Here is a 24,090-nt window from a genome sequence, read left to right as displayed (position 1 = left end):
TCACTTTATTTCTGCTCTGTTTCATTAAAATAAGAGTGTTATTGAGGTGTGTGTGGTTCATCTCTAAATACTGATCATAGAAAGTTAGTGTTTAAAAAAAAAAAAGAGTCAAGTTTGGGGGGTTTAGGTTTGAGCTAAAGCACACATCCATTCTAATAACATCTCCACCTCTCACGCCAAATAAATAAACTCATATGAATAACTTTCACAGCCACAATACACATGGCATAAGGCCAGCCCCCCACTTCTATCCACAACTTTAAAAACTGTCACAATGGTAAACTCAGATGTGTGAATATGGACAGAAAGACAGAGACAAACCTCAGTTTTTCACTAATTAGCAGTTAATAAATTCACTGATCTACAATAGTTTTTATACCACTGTGTTAGCAAGCCTTACCTCCCTTTCTGACATATTTAATCTAAGTAATCGATAATGAGTCAGAGTCACATAATGAATCAGATATATTTACATATTCAGCACCAAACAGTTTATAATAATTATAATAATTATATATAAAAATATAAAAACTCAAAACAAATAAATGTTTATTATGTAGTTCACAGAGGCAGGAAGCTTTCTGTCCTTCTCTTGAAGAAATTTGCTATTACACTAGAGCGCATTAGCAGGTTTCAAACTGCATTAACACACATATTACTGTGCATAGTGTTTTACCAGACATGTTTTAACAGGCTTTCTATACTGTAAACAAAATCTGTAATTTACCAGAACTTTGTTATATATTTTTTTTCAGAAATTTCCTGTTATTTTTAAATACATGAAATATCATTGAATTACAAAAAAGACGTGAATTAACATGTCGAATGTACAATAACGTGAAAAATTGCACCTGTAAATAAAGATGATTTATTTGCAGATGTTTTTGTAATTTTACATAGATTTGCTTGTTAATCAACTTCTATGTTATGTAATTTTGTGTTGTTATGGCTATGTAACATCAGAAAGTATTAATAGACTGTCAGTTGGTAGGTATATTTACAGTAATTTGCAGTAATTTCACAGTCTGTTTTATAATAGTCATGTATCTTTTGTCATTATTTCCCCTAAATTGGTAAAATTATAGAAAAGTAATAATAACAGAAATGCATATTTTATATTATTCTTAAAATAGTCACAAAATAAAGTGAAGTGAGATTAAAGGCTTGCAGCATTAAAATACAATCAATAGCATTTTAACCCTTTCACTCATTGTGGTCACTACAGTGGACAGCTATTCAAAGGCTGTTTTTTTGTATTTGTATCAGTGTTGATGGTATACTTGCACATAAACCACTACATAAGACACTGATGTGCACTCGTTTGTCAATTTCATAAATTAAAACACATGTTGTCCACCTAAGTGGACATGTAAAAAACTCTTTGAAAAGTACATTTTAAAATTTTTTGTCTTTTTTTCATGCCTAAAGATGAATAAAAATACTTAAGAAAAAAATCTTGATTGAGGTTGTCATAATTCATGCATGACAGGTTTAAATATAACAAAAATTCAAATACATTTTCGGACACTAAAAATATCAAAATATATTTGAGTTTTTTCAAATATAAAAATATCAGAAAGAAGTAAAGGTTGAAGTCAGGAACCATTCTGCAAACAATCCGCTTTTGGATTCTGCTTTTGAACAGGATCAAAGAGTGTAGGGCAATCACTCTGCACTGCAACGTGAAGACCAGTTAACTTTCAAATCCGCAAAGATGCAGGGGGGAAATGGTCTTTACATGGAGAGGTCATTCTGGATTCTGGAACACTCACAGAGGCACAGTGTGGAACATTTCAACTTATTCAACATTTTTATCTTTTTTCAAATAACAAACAACCATGGAAAAATTCAGGGAAGCTAAGTATTCACAATTTGAATCAGGTGAAGGAACAAAAATGAACCCTACAAGATCAATCAGCTAAGCACTGTGGATGAGGCAGCATTCTGAAATTGTTGTTGTAAAACCAACTATAACTCATTTCAAAGGAGGACTAAAGTTCCATCATGAATCTGTAAGAAAAGTAAACCAGACTGTACCATTAGGCTGCTTACTTGTGACATTTTCAGCTAAAAGCCCACCTTGATTCTCAGGTGGGGATTAAGTCCAAGTCTTTGACTTGAATGTGACATCAGCATCAGCATAGCCATTATCTACATCAGTGGATTCGCCCTCATTAGTCATTTCTTGGTCTGGATTATATTCAACTTCTGACACTTCCCCCTCTAATCCATCTTCAGTGTCAGTTTCCTGGCTTCTCTTTCTCCTCACCAGTGTGGTGATCAAATGTGTAATCACGAGCCTCACTCTATATCGACCTGCCACGGTGCTGCCAGCTAGTGCTGTGAGCAAGGCTTAGAGAACAACGAATCATTTCTATTAATGGGATTACTTTTGACCAGGAACACCAAGAGTGTAAAAATGCTCAATAAAATACACAAAATGTTATGCAAATTAATCAAATTTAGGTTGTGGGTTGACATCCTCTTTGTGGAGAAAATCACAGAATCTTAAGTCTGTGTGATCAAATTAACAACACTTTTCAGACATAAAACTATTAAATTGGTCAAATTTGACCACAACACAACACAAGGGGGGCTAGTACAGGAGTAATGGCTCCCACCACTGACACGCTCTTTGCAAATTTCTCGTCATTGTTTTGCCAGACAGTCTTTCCCTGTTAACAGAAATTGTGTGAGCCTCCGATGTGTGATGAAAACAGGATGTCAGAGCAAACCAGCCAGTTCTGGTATTCTCTGGGGAATTCCAATGGATACATGGTGCTGGGCTGCAAGCACAAGTCCCACTGCACGACTGACAGCGTTTGTTCTGTTCCTCATTGCACAAAGCAGCCGTCACTAGTCCTGCTCTCCTTGTTTAACAGCATATCTCCTGGTATCTCTGTCACACTCTTGCACTGTGTCTTGCAGTAACAATGACACTACCAAAAAGCAAAAGTAGAAAAAAATAGGATGGATTAGGAGAGAGCAATGGTGTTTGGGCACCTTTCCTAGAAGATGGGCAACCGTTTCATTCAGGTTCACAGTCACACCTGTACCTGCTGCCAAATACACCTAAAACATCTTCAGGTGTCTATAGCACCAGGATAACTTTTGATGTTCAGTGTGACTCTAAATTTAGGGTGCTCTCGATTTAACAGCTAGATGTCTTTAACTTTTTCTAAGACTTAATGTTAGAGGTTTTTTGTATAGCTCTGATTACAAATCGTTAGTAGTTTTCTGTTGTGGTTTATTTGTTAACAAAATTAAATGGTGAGACACATGAACTAAGTGTGTGATAACTGTGTTGTCATTGTATAACTAAACTTCATCATTATGTAATTTGTCATTCAATCTTATGCAGTCTCATGTGGAGCAATGGCCGTTAGCTCTTTCATAGGCTTTCACTCTAAGCAACCCGAGGAAGTGGGGAAATAAACTGCTTTGCATTGCTGCTCCACTAAGCTCTGTATGTCAGGACTGTTGAATTGGTACATGTTCTTGTAAACTGTCACTAAAAGAAGAAGCTGGATTTTATTGCTCTCCAATTTTTCCCCATAGATTTCGTAAGCAGAAGCTTAGCTTCTTCTGCTTTTGTGCTTGTATAAATATTCCTTGGTCTTCTTATTCTTCATGGCTCAGCTCTGAAGATGTTCCTGTGCTGTTGGCTGGTTCTGGGGGCTCTCTTCCCCGCAACCTTAAGCATCAATCCTGGAGTAAAGGTCAGGTTGACAGAAAAAGGCATTGAATATGGTAAGGTTTGTATAAAAGCTGTCCTCTTGCTCAAAAAGGACTGATTTCTCCAGTGTTTGCTCAGTAAATTATTTTTCTTTACATTTTGTTAGGCAGGCAACTGGGCATGGCTGACATGCAGCAGAAACTCAATTCTATCCAAGTTCCAGACTTTTCAGGGGAACAGAGGGTGTCTCCGATTGGAAAAGTCCAGTACAATTTGTCAAAGTAAGGCTCCAGTTTGTTCAACATGTCTCTAAATTCTGTTACAAAGTATTTTGTCCTGTTTCCGCTTAAACAAACAAAACACGAATTCTTCCAGTATACGTGTATTGAAGGTGGGAATACCAAAGTCTTCAGTGGACCTGGTGCCAGGGACTGGAGTCAGAATGTCTATAGGTGATGCCTTCATCAGTCTGAATGGAAACTGGAGGGTCAAGTACCTGCGAATAATGTGAGTGAGGTAACATCTCTTCTTTAGAGAAGTAATTTATCTGCTTAAAAAGATATTTTTTCTCTTTTACCAGAAAGCACAGCGGGTCTTTTGAATTGAATGTGAATGGTCTCAGTATCGCTACAACCATCTCCATCAAGACTGATGAGACAGGCCGACCAGCGGTCAGCAGTGACAGCTGCTCAGCTGCTGTTGGAAGTGCAAAGGTCAAGTTTCATGGTGGAGCGAGGTGAGAAACCCAGCTGTGAGGGAGAAGGGTTTTACTATTTTACTTCATCTGCAGAATTCTTCTAATTCCTGCTGGTTTTGTTTTTTGATAGCTGGCTGTACAATCTCTTCACAAGGTTTATTGATAAGGCTCTGCGCAATGCAATTCAGAAACAGGTGAGGTCAAATCTGCTACATGCAGCAGAAATCCAGCTTACACACTTTACCTGCTAGGTAAGGTGTCTGCTAGTTCACAGTGTCTCACATTATCTTCCTTCATTTGTTACTCTGAAGTAACCGGATAATGATGAAAATAAAGAAGTAAAGACTTATTGGTTCGGGCTTAGCCCGCAGTGTTTCAAGATACTTTGATTTACCTCCAAAATATGGAAACCTTAGGAGCCTTAGATATGCACTGAAAGCCAGAAGCAGGGAGGAAGGGAGGCAACAAACACAAACCAAACTACACTAACAATGTAGCCTAATTGAAATCATGAAACAAGCTGTATGTGGAATGAAACGTTCAACTGCAGCAGCATTAAGTTTATCATTAAACAAACACATCATCATCTCTTTGCTTTCCCAGTTAGAAGGATTTTGTTTGTTCTCAGAAAAACTTGTGTATGTTTTTTCATTAGGTTATTTTAAGCTGCTACATGGAGAACTGTGAGCTTCTCTTAATGGATATCCATGTTGCTCATGGATATCCATTAAGAGAAGCGATTAAGTGATTATTTAACATCTGCTCTTTTGTTCACCAAATGTTTAATTTTGAAATGTCTTTGTGAGCCTTTAATGATGACTTTCTCCAATACAAATCAAAGTCTAACACCAGATTTCTTCCTTCCGCTTTGCAGATCTGCCCTCGGGCCACCACTGTAGTATCTGATTTAAACCCTCAGCTGAAAACTCTCAATGGTAAAGTATCCTGTTTAGTTACTCAATCAGCTGTTTCACTGGTGATGAACACATGAGTGAGCTTCTGTCTCTATGCAGTCTTAGCCAAGGTGGACAAGTATGCAGAGATTGAATATTCCATGGTATCGTCCCCGACTGTTTTAAAGTCCTCGATAGATCTGAGCTTGAAGGTAAAGAATTATGCAACACTACATTTTTACAGGAATCTAAAGATAACATTTTTATTAGTTTTACAAAATCTGGAGCATTGTTTTCTGGGTCTTCTTTCTCAGGGGGAATTTTACAACATCGGGAAACATCAGGAGCCTCCGTTCTCACCAGCGGCCTTTAACCTGCCACCCCAGAACAACAACATGTTGTACATCGGCATGTCTGCCTTTACTGTCAACTCTGCAGCCTTCGTCTACAACAATGCTGGAGTCCTCAGCCTGTCCATCACTGACGACATGGTAAACTGCTGCCTCCTGAGTCTCATACCTTCTTTTCAGGACATCAAACTGATCTCTAACTTTTCTCACTTTGTCATGCCAGATACCAAAAAGCTCTCCAATCCGACTCAACACCATAACGTTTGGAGTCATTATCCCAGAGGTGACAACACATCCCAGTCATTTTATGTGACGCATTCTTGGCAGTTTTTCACATGAAATTCTTTCTTTGCCAGATTGCTAAGCAGTTCCCAGGTCTGATGATGAAGCTGCTGGTGAAGATGGAGAAAACCCCCACACTGACCTTTGAGCCCAACAACGCAACAGTCCAGGCCACCACCACAGTGACGGCCTTTGCCATCCAGCCCAACTCTACTCTGTCGCCTCTTTTTGTCCTGAACTTGGTAAGTTACCCAGCTGATATGATTTTAAATTGTCTTTGTGGTTTTAGAAAACCATCTGAAATGAACCACCATTGCCTTGACAGGAGGCCAGCGTGAGTGCCCGTATGTTTGTCAGTGAAATGAAATTGGCTGCAGCTGTCACCCTCAACAAGTGAGTTAACTGGCAAAGAAAAATAGGGCCGAGAGGTCTTTGTTAAGATGAACATCACGTTCTAATTTAGTCTAATTTGCACAGAATGGATCTGACCCTGGACAAAAGTAATGTGGGAGACTTTCAGGTAAGAAGTGCATTTCTATACAATAACAGTCTGAATCATCAGCAACTCAAACTAACCCTACATCTAACCTACAGGTCAGCGCCCTCAATAGCATCTTACAAGGGGTCTTCAAATTGGTGGTGATACCCACAGTTAATGGTGAGTTCATCCTCACTTTGAAATTTAAAGAGTTTTTTTTCACCAAAATCTCCAAAGAGGATTTCCATTTGCATTTTCACAGCAGCTCCAAAGTTCCAGGGAATATTAGACAAACAACACGAGGGACCAGCAGGATTATCATTTTTAGCTACATATGTCTGGATAATTATTAATATTGTATTGTGTAAAACAGACCCCCAGCTCTTACTTATATGGAGACTATTCTCATTCCTTTTCTTTCTTTCTGTTGATTTTATTTACGCTATCAGCTCATATTTTATAAAGTCAATAAGTTTATGAAATCGGAAGAAGTTCATTATTTACCTCTCAGGTGTTGTTAAGAATTTAAAACATAAAAGATAAAGTTATTCAAGTAATTTACAAGAATCCAGAATACTTCCACCACAGTACAGGAACTGTACTCACCTACCTTCACTCCTGCTTTTATTGGAGATAAAATATCGGGAATTTCAGGAGTGGGACCACGCCTCCAAATATGCTCCTCCTGGTTCTCATCTATATACGTTCCCCCAGTTCTAACAGCTGTTCGTTCTCATTGACGTGTCCCACCCTCCCTCCACTTTTCAATTCTTTAACTTCTTCACTTCTGTTTAGTGCATGGGGATAGAGCTTGTACTGGTCTTCTGAATATTTTACCATTTATTTTAAGATTCTACCCCATTTTCTTATTGGGGAAATCATAAAATGTTCCAAAAATATATACCTTTGAATCACCTTCAGGGTCATCTCCTTGTGCATCTCTTTACCACTTCTAATGAGTCTGCTGTTTTTAATTTGCACTGTGGGAGTCTATTTTCTAACAGTTTAAATGAATGACGTTCATCAGAGACCTTACTTTAACACATTCCACTGTTTTCATCAATAATTTTATTGATGTCAGTATTTTCCTTAATTGAATTTGTGTATGAAGTTACATTAGGTGGAATGATTCCAGTGCATGCTATGTAATACATCTATAATATCATTATGACATTCTGCCACATTTGTGAAATTGTGGTCTAAAATTATGAATTTCATTTTGCAGTCCAACTTGCTAAGGGATACCCACTGCCCACAATTGGAAAGATGAAGCTTATGAACACCCAGCTTGATGTGCTGAAGGTCAGAGATACTGATAATATGTTGTTGTTGTTTTTTTTAATCGATTTCATGCATGTGAGCGTATTGCTTCTTGTATATGACATGAGATCTAATTAAGAAATCTTGACATTTCTAAGGAATGAGCAGATTTTCTAACTCAAAGCTGTGAACTGTTCCTTCTAGGACTACATCCTGATTGGGACAGATGTTCAGTTCAGCTGAACTGCACTCCTGAAAACTCCCAGGATTCTTTTCTGCATTCTAGCGTCCTTCCATGAAGACACAATTACAGTCAGAGTACGATAATCTGGCAGAAATTCCCAAGAAAAAGCTAAATAAGTATTACTTCTGACAGCAGTCAGAATATTGTGTTTTCTATGTATTGGTTCTCCTCTGAAGTTAACCATTTCTATATTTAGTGCGTATGGACTTTTTTAATATGAGTGAAATGAGTTGCCTAGGACATCATCAGCACACTCATCAGCAAAATGTCTTCTGAGCTCCAGTCTATAGACCACTTTAGGACTGCTAGTCTTTTTGCAACTGCATGCATCCCTCTGTGGTGGGTAGAGATTAAAAGAATATAAATATAAGCTACTTCCACATGGTTTTATGGGTGAAGCTACATGACATTAATCTTAGCAAGCAGCATACAGTTGCCAGGCTAGCTGTAACCAGGCTAGCTGTAACCAAGCTAGCTGTAACCAAGCTAGCTGTAACCAAGCTAGCTGCACAAATATGACATGATTCATTTGTAACAATAAGTATTTTGGCAAAAGAAAGCTAAGCTACTACTTCAGCCCTGCAATTAACCTTTTTCTCTCAAGACTACATTTTGACATATAAGTCAGGTTGGAATTTACCTTAGTTGGGATTAGAATTGGACTGTAGAATTTACCTTAGGGTGTCGTCCGGCTAATATTAGCTAACGCTTGCTTCCCCGTTTGCTTTTTGTAAGTTACCTTACAGCATGTTCAGACATTGGCAATTTAGAGTGCTTAATAAATGACAAAGTCACATAAAAGACAATGTGTCTCCTTATGATTCAATGATCTTAAAAAATGCCACTTTATGTATCACACAGAACACCGTCAGGCATCGTTCAAACAGCTTTTAATAAACTTCCATAGTTTGTTTACAAGTGAAACTTTCACAGCTTGTTGCAACAGTCCACCTGAAAGCATCCTCCATTTGTCAAAAACGTCAAACAAGTGATGAAGGAAATGTAGCAGTCTGTTCGATGTGGTATCATCCGAGTCCATCAATCAGTGACATGTTTAAGTCACGGTTGAGTGTGAGCTACATGTTCATCACGCTGGTCCTCAGGTGGAGTCCTACAGTGCACTTCTCTGGCTCTCAGGGAGCTGAGACTGAGAGCTCGACCTCTCAGGCTCTGGGAGTTGGCAGACAAGATCTAAAACAAGACAAAAGAAGACGCCAGAGAATAAAAGACTGAATACAAGAACCGTATTTATACATTCAAGATAATCAATATTCCTGAAACACTTTTCCAGTCACTTTCCTGACTGGTGACAGTGTACCCAGCATTTAAAGTTGGATCAACCAATGCTTACAGCAGAAACATTAAACTGCTGACATGATGATACATCATAAACACATGATATATTCACTAAAGGATCCCTTAAAACTTGGCTTTGACTATTTCAGGTAGTGGCCTAACACTCATTCAATCTGCCAAACATCTTGCTCATATAAATTGTGTTTTTTTAGAAGACAACAGATATTCTTTAAAGTTGCATCCGTCTATATCAATTATATCCTACCTTCACCAGCACATAGTCTCCAACACTGATGGGTACAGTGCTGAATGCTGTAGGCTGAACATGAACGTCCTCTTTGGGGAAAATCACTTTCATATTGCCATCAGTTCTTCCACACAGGTCCTCAGCAGATCTTTTACTTTCCTGAATAAAAATCAAAAGCAGCCAATTCAGTTTCTTTCGACTCAAAGCAATTTAAGTTCCAGTCAAGAAGCAACATCCAGGCCTTAAGCCCACAATGAAGTGCCAAAAAACTTAGTTACTCAGCAAGTAAACCACCACAAACCTTAACAAATGTCAAAATATCTAACTAAACAGCACTGAAAAGCATGAGTACAGTCTATTACTTTGTTTTACTATGTCATTGTGGTGGGACGTGGTCTCGCCGGCTTAAAACATTAACTATGTCCTGTTGTTGTTGTGTGTAGGCTGTAGCTGAAAAGCTGCAGCCGAGTATGTAAATCGACAGCCGCAATAAAGAGGTGTAGCGACAAGTGCAAATATGTGGTCGGGTCTGTCATGCATCGTTTACAGACGTACATTTGGACACTGGCAAGGCTTGAAGTTAGGGGGGCTAATACAACTCAGTGAACTGGACCTCTCGACGATGTGCTGTTGGTGCCTCTTTAATGGAATAGCCATATAATGGGGCTGTTACCAGGTACAAAGTGTGCTTCAGTTTGTGCAGTAATTGTGCACATTTGTGTTTGTGTTTTACTCATATAGCTCAAAATGTCCAAAACCAATGGGTGACATCACAACAGCTACACCATCCTTTACATATGGCCTGTGGTTCAAGGGTGTGGCTGACGTAGTTACTGTTCACTGCTCTACCACCTGCAATCATGCTATTTGAAGGTCAACATATATTTAAAAACAATTTTGATAACACACTGGTAAACTCTGTGTGTATTACTCACTCCCTCCACCAGGACAAGCTGTGTACTGCCAATGAGAGCAGCGTTGACCCTTTCAGCTTCTCCTCTGAACACGGTGATGCACTCCTCCAGCCTTCGCTGCTTCACCTCCACTGGGACGTCATCTTGGAGCCGGTGGAAGGCATGCGTCTTCTGAATGTGTGGCAGACATGGAAAAACAATTACATCACATATCATTTAAAGGACGGGTGAAAAGAAAGTAAGTGAGTTCTAGAGTAAGAAGAACTCACCTTTCTCATACTGTAAGCAAAAAGGAATCCCACATTGTAGCCCACCTCTCTGATTAGAGACAAAGTCTGCTGGTGGTCGTCCTCAGTTTCACCACAGAAGCCTGAGATGAAGTCACTGCTGAGACTCACGTCTGACACACGAACAGAAATTATGTAAAACAGACTGCGGTTAAAGAGGACAGAAGGTGCTTTTCCTTATTTCTTAGTTTATTTTATAATTTTACAGATAGATTCAGGATTCTCCCGGAAAAAGGAGAAAGTTTTGTTAAAAATGAATGGACAATACCAAGATCTCTTTACATTCGTTCTACACACAAGTGAAAGATACTCAGGTAGTAAAATGAATGTTTAAATGTAATAATCATACCCAGAGACAGGTGACAAATTGAAGGAGAAACCTGATTTTAGTACCTGGGATGATCTGCTTTATGTTCCTCACAAGATCGAGGTAGGCCTCTCTGGTGTAGCTGTACATATTAGGAGGAAAACAACATGTTATGAGGACAATTAGTGGTGTTTAAGTTTAATTTCACAAAGTCATATGCTAGTGAACTAATCTCTTACCCGCGACGCATTGCTTTAAGGACCCGGCTGCTTCCACTCTGGGCTGGGAGGTGGATCTGCTTACAAATGTTCCCTCGCTCCGCAATCAGATGCAAAACCTGTAAGATCGACACACAGACCAGGTGAGCAGGGCTCACTGAACCAAGTGAATATCCAAAGGAAGAAAAGCATATTAAAGAAAATACCTCATCAGGAAAATCCTTGGGGTGAGGTGATGTGAATCTGATTCTCACGTTGGGATCGATACGTGACACTTGGTCGAGCAGGTCAGAGAAGCGCAGACCCCCCCGCTTTGTCTGGTAGACTGTCTTAAAGCCACGGCTGAGCTTGGTTGCATCTGAACCACAGACCTGCTCGTCTGACGTGTCCCTGTAGCTGTTCACATTCTGACCCAGCAGCGTCACCTCCTTCACACCCTGACAGAAGCACCCAGCACACACTCGTCAGGCACACTCAAGTGTTCATTTTAGAGAGCTGAACTCAAAGGACGACAAATTTGCAGCAGTGTCAGACACATGAATAATTCAGAAGAAAAGGATCAAAATCAACACCAGAGAACCAGACATAATTATTAAAGCACTCGCCTACTGCCTATAGAGTGCAAACTGTATAAACACACATCTACATATGAATTTGGAGAATCTATAAACAAGGTGGATGATATTTGGGCACTGAAAGCTCTCTGACCAATCATATTCAAGCTTTGGATTCCTTCAGTACAACAGTCTATGTTCAGAGCAAGAGGGAGATTGCATTTACTGTGTAGAAAAGAGGGATAATGTCTCTGTAATGTTAGGGTTTTCACTGTCATCACATTAGCTTCTTTTATCCATACCAGACCAGTTAGGGGTGGATCTGACTGAGAAACAGAGGGATGCTCCAAGCTCACAGCCCAACGATTTGTTAATGAGATGGTAAAGCATACCCTGCTTTAGCTCCTTTTTTACTTTACTGGACAGTTTAAATTACAGAATGAACATCATACTGTAACAACTGAGACCTCAAACTGACAAGTAGCGCAATTGCTGAGGTGACAGATCAGGTGAGTTGACTCATAATCAGGGGTGCACATAAGTGGTCCGCAGGTGCGCTTGCGCTGTCAAAATAAAAGACACGTACCTGCGGACCACTTATGTGCACCCCTGATTATAGATGCATACATCTTTTTAACGATAAGAGGCATTGTTGCCCCCTGCTGGCCATAATAAGAATTAAAGGTTTCATGTACTTTTTCATAAACTTCATTTTTCAGACTTAGAAGCTACAAACTTTTTTATAATAGCAGGAAGTCTATGATTTATGGGTTATTATCAAAAAATGACTGGTTGTACAGAATTTTGTCGACTTCCTTATTGCATGACCTCAATAAACACTTTCATGACGAGATTATGGTCTTAATCAATAGTTTCAACCTTTATTGAAAGGAACATGGCATATGTTTTCAGTCTTATCTCCCCTCGACCCCAACCAGTTACAGCAGATAGCTGTCCCTTCCTGGTTCTGCTGGAGGTTTCTTCCTGTTTAAAAGGGAGTTTTTCCTTCCCACTGTTGCCAAGTGCGTGCTCATGGGGTGTTGTTTTATTGTCTGGGCTTTTGCTTACCACATAAAGTGCTTGGAGGCAACTCTTCTCGTGATTTGGTGCTATATAAGTAAAACTGAATTGAGTTTGTTTCATAAGTCATGTTAAATTATTGTTGTATAGATTTTGCATTTATCATAAAACACAAACACAAAGTCACTTTCTTTTTTGTTTTTTTCCTATTCTGTTGTTGCGTGGTTACAAATGCAGGAGTTTTTCCAACCAACCTTAATGTTGAAGTTACAGCTTACCTGATCAGAGAGCATACGAACTTCCTCCAGGATAGAGCGGACGGGTCGACTCCTCTCTCTCCCTCGAGTGAAGGGAACAATGCAGTAACTGCACATGTTGTCACAGCCTCGCATGATGGACCTGCCGGTACACAAAACCATCAGCAGATTCAGTATGAAGATGCGTTGTTACAGGAAAAGGCGGATAACCATTTGATAAACAACATACACAAAAGCACTGTGCCCCCGAGGCGCGTGGTGGACGGGCATGACGTCAGCATAGGTCTCCTCTAAAGAGAGCAGCACATTGCACGCCTGCTGACCTCCATCAGATACAGCCAAGAGACGCGGAAGGTCCCGGTATGCATCTGGACCGGCGAGGACATCTACGAGCTTCTCTCGCTCCAGAAGCTCCATCTTCAGCCTCTCCGCCATACAGCCTGAGACAAACACACCCATGAACGTACCCTTAATGTGACCTCCATCATCTGATGGAGCATGAGAGATGGTGCATGAGAGCTTACTCACCTAAAATTCCAATTTTCATTGGTGTGTGGGTCTTTAATCGTTTCCTCTTCATAGCTGTTAGTTGTTGCAGTCTATTCCATATTGTTTGCTCAGCCTTTTCTCTGTTAAGAAAAGAGATTAGGTTGCAAAGCTGCCATCACCTAGCACTAAATTTCAAAACTTTTCATGAGTTTGATCTTTGCTCCTACCTTACAGAGCACGTTACCAGAAGAACAACATCTGCCTGCAAGTACACGCACATCTTAAACAAACTGCATTAAAGTTACTTCTGCTAGATTCATAAAATAAAACCAGAAGTCAGCTGTACCTCGCTTAGATGAGCTGTGCGCTGATAGCCCTTCTTCTGCAGTATGGACCAGGCTATCTCTGTGTCATTCACATTCATTTGACATCCATAGGTTTCAAAATAAACTGCAACAATAAGCCAAAGAACCCCTTTAGCATCACCACAAGCATTCAAAGCTAAATAAACAAATGGCTTTCACCGACCTTTCCTTGAGTTTCCCATCAACAAGCCTTCAGAGAGATAGTCATGCTTTTCTGAGGGTTCTTCATCTGCAGCACGGCTCCTGTTAGCTGGAAGCCCTTTAACGAAATCCTGAAAACTTGGACCAGATGATAGCCGACTCTTGAACTTGTCTACAGTCTTCTTCTTTTCTCTCACAGTGTCAACAGCGCTAGCCAGTTTAGAACAGTATCTAGCCTGGATGCGGCTGACAGGTGGCCAGTGTTGGGTTACTGTAAATATGGGTTTTAAAGTCCTGAGGTACTCCATGCTTAGCTAACCACAAGAGCAAAGGCTTCGTAATTCCCTATCGGGTGTATCTGGAAATGAGCGACTATGTATTTTAGTTAGCTACTTTTGCCGCAACCTAAAAACTAACATAGTGTCAAAAGTGCCTTTTTACTCAGTAAGATACAGCACGAGTGCTAACTACCTCGAGTGAATTGTCACTCAGGTACAGATATCATGTGGAGCCAAAGATGTCTTAGTATCAAGAGGAGTCACTCCCTGTTTCAAGTACCTGACGCTAATGAAACCCGGAAAAACGTTTCACTCTTGTGAAGTGCTGCTACATACTAGTAAGTTTGTTTCAAACATAGAGGAAGCTCGAAATGAGGTTAAAAAAATTGTTTTTAAGTCAATTCAGGTGCTTATCTGGTGTGTTAATAAGATGTTACTGTGTCGTAAAAGATAATTAAATGTCAGACTGAAAATCCTCGAGAAGTCCGTAATGTCCGTTAGACAAAAATGTCACTGTACGTCCATCTTCACGGTCCGTCATCATAAACTCCTTATTCTAAACTATGGTTCCGTATGTGCGACAAAGCTTTGAAGGGAACTTTAACATTTACAGAATCGGGTTATTGATGGTGAGAGACGGATTTATGTCGTTAGGTTATTGTTCAAAACTCAGTTGAGATCGAGATTAGTGTGGCGAATGAAATAAAAAGTTAATGATTTGTGTTTGTTTATTTGCTTGCTTGTTTTGTTATTTACATGAATCGATTGAGCTATCGAGCGTTTTCTCATTCATTCATTCATGCACAAGTTTAATTCAAGTCAAGTAGCGTTTTATTGTCAACATAACAATATACACTCAAGTATACAGTAGGACGAAATATCACCCTCCTGGATCAAAGGTGCACAGTGTAAAAATAAAATGAAAAATTTTAAATATACATACATACATTTAAATATACATACATTAATAAGATAAACTAAGAGTGAGTACAACACTATTGTTCTTGAATACAGAGAGAGTAAGAATAGAAAACAATGAGAATTAGAATAAATAAATACAATACACAGACAGATACGAACAGTGCAATACAGAATAGTGCAAGTATCGGGAGTGAGAGGGAGTGTTTTGTAGTCCAAGAAGAGAGTCCAGTGTGGAGGAGAGCAGCATGGTGTTCAGGAGCCGGACTGCTTGGGGGAAAAAATGTAGTGATGGCCAAATGAAGCTTTCTGAAGCATTGAAGCTTGTATTGAAAAAGGGTTCATTACTCGAAGCTTTTCAACACAGTCCTCTCTGGTCACATCTGGTGGCCAAAAATATGAAGAGCAGCTTGAAGCTCCAAAATGAAACGAACTGCTTCATTATGACTGCCCACTCTACAGCGCAGAGTTCACACTTCTGTCTGATATTGGGCCACCGTTGTCTTGCTTTGAACATGTATTTTTTGGGGTGAAAAAAATGTTGTTTATTTGTTTAATAAACAATTTTGATACATAAACTTTCCTTGATTAAACATGTGTCACGGTGTGGTCTTTCTTTACTTGTGACTTCTTGATGTCGGTAAATACAGTAATTGAAAAACACATATAATATACATGTAATAATGTACAACAGATTATGGAGTATGCTTCTGCTGTGAGGTCCTGCCTCCATGTACTAATGCAATTAATCACTGGACAGCTGGACAGGTATGTTTATATATAATATTATATTAGGCCAATTTTCTTATATATGTTTTTGACCTGGGGGTAGAATTGATTGTGAACTGCAAAGGGAAAATGCTTATAAACTTGCAAATTAAAAACATGATGCATTTAAGGAAACCCCTTTTAAATTTTATTTAAGAATTAGTTCCACTGTGCGATGGCCGAATCTGTTTCTTTTCATGGAGATAATTTCCCCTGCCTTCCCCTCACATGGAACAGAAGAGGCTGGAGTGCACAGAAACTGTAGAGATGCAGGTATACGGTCTTCCCGGGTCTCACAGACTATCATCTAAAAAGAACAAACAAAGTAAATTGCTGCACATTTTGTAGAATACCATTTTAAGATTATTTTTAAAATAAAATATATTTTTTATAACATTAAAAGTAAAGAGTCAAATGGAAGTCTTTCTAAAGTTATTTAATGATATTTATATTATGAAGTAGATTTTTGACATTTTAAGTTTTTCACGTTTTCACGCTATTGGACAATCTCGCTGACTTGCTCCTCATGCCGCAGTCGTCTTCTGCAGCATAGGGGAGTAAACAGTTGGTGGGAGGGCTGATGTTGGACAGCCATGATGCTAGTGGCTATCCCAATCCAGAGTGAGGTGCAAATGTCCTGTAGACTGGGTAGAGAGCTGCCAATAACGCACTCAGCGGACCATACAATCCTCTGGAGGGCTCTGCGGTCGGACGCGTGGCAATTTCCATACCAGACTGTGATGCAGCAGGTTAGGGTGCTCTGTATGGTACCCCTGTAGAAGGTGTTAAGGATGGGTTTGGGGAGGCGCACCTTCTTCAGTCGTCTCTTGAAATGCAGTCACTGCCGAGCTCTTTTTGTCACTGATTTGGTGTTACTGGTCCAGGACAGGTCCTCTATGAAGTGAACACTGAGGAATCTGGTGCTCTTCACTCCGTCTACAGTGACACCAGCAATGCTGAGCGAGAGATGGACAGCCTCGGCTTTCCTAAAGTCAACAATCAGCTCTTTTGTCTTGTCAACATTGAGACATAGATTCTTGTCCTGCCACCAAAGCGCCAGCCGCTGCACCTCCTCCCTGTATGCCGCATCATCATCATCCCTGATGAGTACCACCACTGTGGTGTCATCTGCAAGCTTGATAATGTCGTTTGCTTTTGTTATCAATCACAAGCAATCACAACATTGAATCATCACATGTTGGAGCTGGAGGTGCAGTCTTCGGCGTGAAGAGTAGCGGGCTCAGCACACATCCCTGGGGGGACTCCTGTGCTCAGTGTGATGGTGTTGGATCTTATATTTCCAACCTGTAGTGTCTGGGGTCTATCAGTAAGAAAGTCCAGGATCCAGTTGCAGGTGGAGGTGATAAGTCTGAGCAGGTCCAGCTTGCTGATCAGCTGCTGGACAATGATGGTGTTGAATGCTAAGATGAAATCATTGAGCAGCATTCTTAGATGGGCGTTGCATTGATCCAGTTGTGATAGGGCTAGGTGGAGGGCCAATGAGATCGCATCGTTCATTGTCTTCCAACTCCGAGCCTGTAGCTGTCTTTGGTACAGGTATGATGGTGGTGGTGGTTTTAAAGCACTGTGGCACAACAGCTTGACTCAGGGAGATGTTAAAGATGCCCGCTAGGACATCAGTCAGCTGGTCAGCACGGGCTCCGAGCACGCGTCCAGGTATATTGTCTGGTCCAGCAGCTTTGTGTGGGTTGACTTTAGTGAGAGTCCTTCTCACACTGGCCGTGGACAGGGACAGCACTTGGTTGTCTGGCAACGGGGTGGCCCTCTGTAGTCCATCTTGCATCCCATTTAAAGAAGTTCGTGTTCGCACTGCGCTTGGATGTCCTGGCCTCTGAGGTTAAGGTGTACGGCTCCTGGTTGTCAACTGACCAATTTATCATGGCAAAGCCTGTGGTGGACAAAAGATAAGAGGCTGATTATAAAAATGATCCATGCACGCCTTATGACCTACAGCATGTACAGTTAACACAGCTAAATGGCTGTGAAATTGTAAAATTACTTTTGAAATAAAGCTATTCAAAGTCATTTAACTGGGACTATAATAATAGCAATGTTAGTGCTAATGTTTGTTTGCTGGCTAATTAAAATAAGCTGCTAGGTGATGGTACTGTTTCAAGTTCTCTCTCTAAAGTGGTAAGCAGTTACTTTATCCTTTCACTTAAAATTTCCAGGAAAAACACTACCTTGGCTACTTTTGTGCTTACATTTGATCTATGCTGGGTCACTACTTTTGTGCTTACATTTGATCTATGCTGGGTCACTACTTTTGCACTATAATGCTGCTGCTGACACCTTGGTTCACACTGACAATTAGAAAAAAGCTGATAGGAAAAGAAGGATGGAAAATGCCTGGAATTTAGTTACACTTGCAAATACTGCTTCCTCCAAACTGCAAGCATCAATAAAATGTTACAGTATTGTTTTCTATATCTGTGCATATATCCTTATTGGTAGTTTTCTCGAAATAGAAGCTCTTCATTTTAAAAAAAAAACCTCTGATAACATTGCTGAAGCTAGCGCCCACCCCTACTGCGCATACTGCAAATATAAAACTGATATATACTTACATCATGGAGCAGTTGATGTCTGGTTTCCGACAAATACAGTAAAGAGGTGCGTTCTCCCCCTCCATACCAGTGTTCTCAGGCACTGCTACATGGTCAGTGTCAGACACTTCACTGTCCTACAACATACCACATAGGACCACATTAGAAATGACATGTATGTAGACATGCTAATTATACCTGGCTAAATGGATGCAGTAACAAAATGTTACTAACTACTCTAGTTATTAGTTTCCAGATGTGTGCAGTTGCTCCAGTCTTACTGACAGTATACTGTTTCAAACACCAGTGCCAACATTTTATTTTTTAAATCTTAGTATGATTCTGCACCAAGACTTGTGGCCTGTTGCTCGGTAACTTATTGTCTGACTACATTAACTACAGTTCATAAACATCATTCATTTTCTCCTACTTATTTTATTCAGGTTGTATTCCAGCTGTCATAGGGCAAAAGTACACCCTGGACAGGTCGCCAGTCTGTTGGAGGGTTATTAGAGAGACTCAGACAACCACTCACACCAACAGCCAACTAACCTAACCCCGCGCATGTCTTTGGAGTTCAACACCAGTCTGGCCGAATCACAGATAAGCAGGGTGTCTGTGCTGCAGAGCACAGCTGTGTCAGAGACTCTCGACATCAATGTAGCGTTAAGGATGCGGAGCGATGGGTGCACTAACACAATGTAAATATTAAAGTTCTCGCCATTGTCAATATGCTGTTGCGCCCTTGTTCGTATTATTGCAACCATATCTCGAGTCTAGCTTACCCTAAAAGTTTGGAGAGAATTGGTCTGTTAATAAACGCGATCGATTGTTTGGGACTGCTCTAGCAATCACGTCGCATAAACAACTCTACTTCCGGTGGGAAAACTAATTAAGGGTAAAGTCGCACTAATAACACCTACCACTCGCGTTCATAAGCATACACTATGATCACTTCCACGCAGTAACGTTGTAATAAATGTAATCCCCGGTAAAGTCAATTAGCGAACACTACTGGCATGTAATGCCAATGGCGACCATTTCACAAACTGTAGAAAATGCTCAAAATGTTGTCGGCACCAAAAGTGAAGGGCTGACAGTTGTGTTTATATACGAACCGTAAGCGCTAATGTTGGTTAGCATCAGCTAAAGCGAGGAAGTTTGACACTTGCAGAGGCAGTGAACGCAGAGAGAGCTTAAAAACGCATTGTGTTTTTGTTTTTTTTTTTGCATTAAGACGTTGCACACAAAATTACAGATATAACGGTGACTTAGCTGCTCGTTGGATAAACCCATGGATCTTAGAAAAGATCAACACTACTCGGATGTAAGCACCCGTGTATAACACAATAGGCAAAATTACGCTTGCTAACCTTTCCACATGACAGGCTTCACATTAAATAAACATTTTTTCAAATACTCACCATGATCTGAGACCGTTTAAATATTTTGTTCCTCTGAAAATATGGCAGTATGAAGCTAAACCTTTAGCTTGACGGCTAAAGCAATGCTAAGATTTACACGGAAACGATCAGCGGACATCGGTCTACATTCTTCTTCTATGGTAGCAGCCTGGGCAGAGTAACAGCCAACTTTAAACTGCGCCATCTGTTGGCACCAATTACAGTAGAAAACATTATTGCGACAACACGTTTTTGGGGGAAAATAACAGAGATTGAAACTTTACTGATAATTTGTCCAAGTTGAAAAATGCCCTCCTCCAAAAATATCACGTGACAACCTCATTGCCTTACAGAATTATGACGTCACACACATGTAGAATCTTACCACCATTCTTTCCTTTGATCCTTTGATCCAAAAACCTATAAATAGGGGTGAAGAGCAACGACTTTTAGTCCGTTTCTCGCAGCCTTGATGTGTGCAGCATTGAACCGTTCGCCAGAAAAGCCTTTTGAAATATTTGGATCCTTTGCAATTGTAACTGTATCCAGACACAACATGTCTCAAACAAATCCAAAGGGACAAGAAGTTGACGCCTACACTCTTCCTTGGGATGAGCCACTAGACTCTTCCATTTCCTCTCTTCCTTGGTGTGACCAAGTGGAACTAGAGGAAAAGCGTTTGGAAGAAATGGAGGCTGAAGCGCTCAGAAACACAGAGAACATTAAGTTCTTGATGGAGGAAAATGAGCGAAAGAGCGCTCAACTAAAAAAGTTATCATACCAGCTTCAAGAAAAGGAAGCTATTATTGAGGAGAAACAACAGGATCTCCAAGACATGGACAAAAAGAACCAGGAGCTCCAAGGAAAGCTTGATGAAGCCCTGCAACAAAATAAAAAACTTGCCCAAGAGAAGAAACAAGATGGCATGAAGAAGAGAGGGCTGCAGAGCAATCTCCAAGAAATGGAGCTAATGTACAGTGTAGACAAAAAGAGGCTTGATCGCACACTGCAAGAAAATGAAAAGCTTCTCCAAGAGAAAAGGCAACAGGAGTTAAAAGAGAAAGAAATGCATTCCAAGCTTCAGAGCATCAAGCAACACAATGAAAGCTTGCAAGGAAAGCTTGATCAAGCTCTGCGGCAAAATAGAAAACTCCTCCAGGAGAAGATGCAAGACAGCACGAAGAAGAGAGGGCTGCACTCCAATCTCCGAGACATGGAGCTAATGTACAATGTAGACAAAAAAAGGCTTGATCGCACAGAGCAAGCAAACGAGAAGCTTCTCCAAGAGAAAAGGGAACAAGAAATCAAACAAAAAGAAATGGATTCCAATCTGCAGAGCATCAAGCAACAAAATGAAAGCTTGCAAGGAAAGCTTGATGAAGCTCTGCAACAAAATAAAGAAATCCTTCAAGAGAAAGAGCAGCTGGACAGAAAGCAGGGAGACATGGAGTGCCAACTCCAGCTCATGGAGGGAAACAACAGGATGCTGCAGGTAAAGTTCGAAGAGACACTGCACAAATATCAAGACCTGCTTCAAGAGAGAGAGCAGCTGGTCATTAAGCAGAGAGAAGAAAAACTTCTTCTCCAGGAGTTTGAGAAGAAAAACCAAAACCTGCAAGAACTTTACAACAAAATGAAGTTCAAAGCATCTGAGCTGGAAGGAGAAAATGAAAAGCTGCAAAAACAGGAGGCAACATCTAAAGTGCTGAAAGAAAGGTTGGAAGAAAAACAAGCCGAAAAAGAAGAAGTGCAGAAAAAATGCAACAAGCTGCAGAAGCAAAACACAGAAAAAATCGAGGAGCTGATCCTCATCCTCGAGAAAAAGCAGAAAAAGAAAAAACGCTTCTTCTGGAGGAAGAACACTCCTTCTTTCACTACTGCCAATGTCACCTCTTCTTCCCCCACCTCTGCTCCAGCTTAATTCCCCCCCCCCCCTCCCCCCAACACCTCTCCCATCTCCCTCCCCTCTTTTCACAGTCACCCCCCAACCAGTCCCGACAGTTGACTGCCCCCTCTAGAGCCTGGTTCTGTCATAGGTTTCTTCCTTTAAAGGGAGTTTTTCCTATCCACTGTCGCCTCGTGCTTGCTCAGAGGGGATTGTTGGGGTTTTCTCTCCTCTCTCCCTTTACTTTACGCTCTTCTTTACATCCCACCCACCCCCACCTTCTCTTTTTTCTTAATAATTGAACAATAAAAACAATTGGTCACTAATTAAATGTGTCAAATCAATGTCTTTATTCAAGAATACAAGAAATGGGTAATAGCTGCATGTGTGTTTGTGTGTGTGCATAATATGCATACTTTACGTGTTGGATCCAAATCCCACAAGGAATTAAATAAAACAAGAAGACAAACAAAAACAAATATTTCTCTCCCTTCCCAGGTCAGGAATCAGGATGAGGAAGAAATGAGGTCAGATCAGTGCAGGTTTTTGCACTACTGACATAAAGTTTCTGCTGATTAAAAAAAGTATGTCGATATTTCTGAAATACATTTGCAAACAAATAACTTTGACAACTTGTGTTTTTTCATAAAAGAAAAATCAGAGAGCAGAGCTGGTAAAACAGCTTAGCTCCGCAGGTTACAGGAGATCAGATGCCAAATACTTTTCATGACAGTCTTCGTTACTGCATAAATCTCCCCTTTTATCATTGATCAGTAAATCACTGCATATACATTCATCTAACCGTTATAATTTCATGAGTAAAGACTCTCAGATGACTGAATGGCGGTTTTAGTAAATGTTGAACTTTATTGTGATTTCTATTTTTAGAATCAATTGCACACATTTTGATTTAGTTTTGCAAGCTGCTGATTTCACACAGATCCACTGCCCAAACGTGCCTTTGAGTTTTTCATCATTTAACAAGAATAGGCTCAGGCAATCATTGTGGAATTAGGCTTTGGGAAGGTCTGGGGACAGGTATGATGATGGTGGTGGTTTTAAAGCACTGTGGCACAACAGCTTGACTCAGGGAGATGTTAAAGATGCCCGCTAGGACATCAGTCAGCTGGTCAGCACGGGCTCCGAGCACGCGTCCAGGTATATTGTCTGGTCCAGCAGCTTTGTGTGGGTTGACTTTAGTGAGAGTCCTTCTCACACTGGCCGTGGACAGGGACAGCACTTGGTTGTCTGGCGACGGGGTGGCCCTCTGTAGTCCATCTTGCATCCCATTTAAAGAAGTTCGTGTTCGCACTGCGCTTGGATGTCCTGGCCTCTGAGGTTAAGGTGTACGGCTCCTGGTTGTCAACTGACCAATTTATCATGGCAAAGCCTGTGGTGGACAAAAGATAAGAGGCTGATTATAAAAATGATCCATGCACGCCTTATGACCTACAGCATGTACAGTTAACACAGCTAAATGGCTGTGAAATTGTAAAATTACTTTTGAAATAAAGCTATTCAAAGTCAATTAACTGGGACTATAATAATAGCAATGTTAGTGCTAATGTTTGTTTGCTGGCTAATTAAAATAAGCTGCTAGGTGATGTTACTGTTTCAAGTTCTCTCATTGTTTGACATGTAGGGCAGATATTTTGGTGACACTGAGATCAGCCAGACACTAAACAGCAGTGTAATATCAATGCTAGATTAGATGTTTTCTAATCCGATAAAATGACATTATTCCTGTTTATAGAAGATGTTTGTCGTCTGTTTGTTTGACTGACAGGAACAGGAAATAGTGGTTGGAAATTACTGTTGGTGTTACATGAGGGTAAAGAAGGGCTTTAAGCACCTGGGTAAAAACTGGACCCATGATGAAACACTACAACAAGTACAACATATTCTTCAGTTTTAATATGTGACCATACTGTGCAGACTGCTGATGAGTTACACGGTTACATTTCATTAATCATTGTTAAACTAAAGTGGTAAGCAGTTACTTTATCCTTTCACTTAAAATTTCCAGGAAAAACACTACCTTGGCTACTTTTGTGCTTACATTTGATCTATGCTGGGTCACTACTTTTGCACTATAATGCTGCTGCTGACACCTTGGTTCACACTGACAACTAGAAAAAAGCTGATAGGAAAAGAAGGATGGAAAATGCCTGGAATTTAGTTACACTTGCAAATACTGCTTCCTCCAAACTGCAAGCATCAATAAAATGTTACAGTATTGTTTTCTATATCTGTGCATATATCCTTATTGGTAGTTTTCTCGAAATAGAAGCTCTTC

The 24,090-nt window shown here is 40.3% G+C and overlaps 3 protein-coding genes across 3 annotated transcripts; 2 read left to right on the top strand and 1 right to left on the bottom strand.

Annotated features, from left to right (window-relative positions):
• Positions 1-3,644: 3,644 nt before the first annotated feature.
• Positions 3,645-8,675, top strand: LOC146573701 (bactericidal permeability-increasing protein-like). Its single transcript, XM_085275505.1, has 15 exons — positions 3,645-3,750; positions 3,843-3,957; positions 4,052-4,183; positions 4,257-4,412; positions 4,504-4,567; positions 5,248-5,308; positions 5,387-5,478; positions 5,581-5,757; positions 5,840-5,899; positions 5,973-6,140; positions 6,224-6,291; positions 6,376-6,418; positions 6,493-6,556; positions 7,602-7,678; positions 7,841-8,675. The coding sequence occupies exons 1-15, from the start codon at positions 3,648-3,650 to the stop codon at positions 7,877-7,879; spliced, it is 1,419 nt and encodes a 472-aa protein (XP_085131631.1). The 5' UTR covers positions 3,645-3,647; the 3' UTR covers positions 7,880-8,675.
• Positions 8,676-8,754: 79 nt separating this feature from the next.
• On the bottom strand, positions 8,755-14,755 carry cdk5rap1 (CDK5 regulatory subunit associated protein 1). The gene is made up of 13 exons (XM_085273004.1): positions 13,998-14,755; positions 13,816-13,919; positions 13,697-13,731; positions 13,509-13,609; positions 13,210-13,420; positions 13,002-13,122; positions 11,356-11,586; positions 11,171-11,268; positions 11,018-11,073; positions 10,607-10,737; positions 10,359-10,508; positions 9,442-9,582; positions 8,755-9,071 (listed from the first exon to the last, which is right to left on the bottom strand). Exons 1-13 carry the CDS (start codon positions 14,281-14,283, stop codon positions 8,940-8,942), a joined length of 1,797 nt encoding a protein of 598 aa, XP_085129130.1. The 5' UTR covers positions 14,284-14,755; the 3' UTR covers positions 8,755-8,939.
• Positions 14,756-18,932: 4,177 nt separating this feature from the next.
• On the top strand, positions 18,933-22,125 carry LOC146573699 (uncharacterized). The gene has a single exon (XM_085273002.1). It carries the CDS (start codon positions 20,382-20,384, stop codon positions 21,828-21,830), a length of 1,449 nt encoding a protein of 482 aa, XP_085129128.1. The 5' UTR covers positions 18,933-20,381; the 3' UTR covers positions 21,831-22,125.
• Positions 22,126-24,090: the final 1,965 nt, after the last annotated feature.

This window comes from Mchenga conophoros, linkage group LG5 (assembly GCF_057382185.1).
Source record: "Mchenga conophoros isolate Kocher_MC1m ecotype Shallow Benthic linkage group LG5, M_conophoros_male_GT1.1, whole genome shotgun sequence".
NCBI classification, from domain to species: domain Eukaryota; kingdom Metazoa; phylum Chordata; class Actinopteri; order Cichliformes; family Cichlidae; genus Mchenga; species Mchenga conophoros.
The sequence above is the reverse complement of the archived record's forward strand: the minus strand, read 5'-3'. Positions and strand labels throughout refer to the sequence as shown.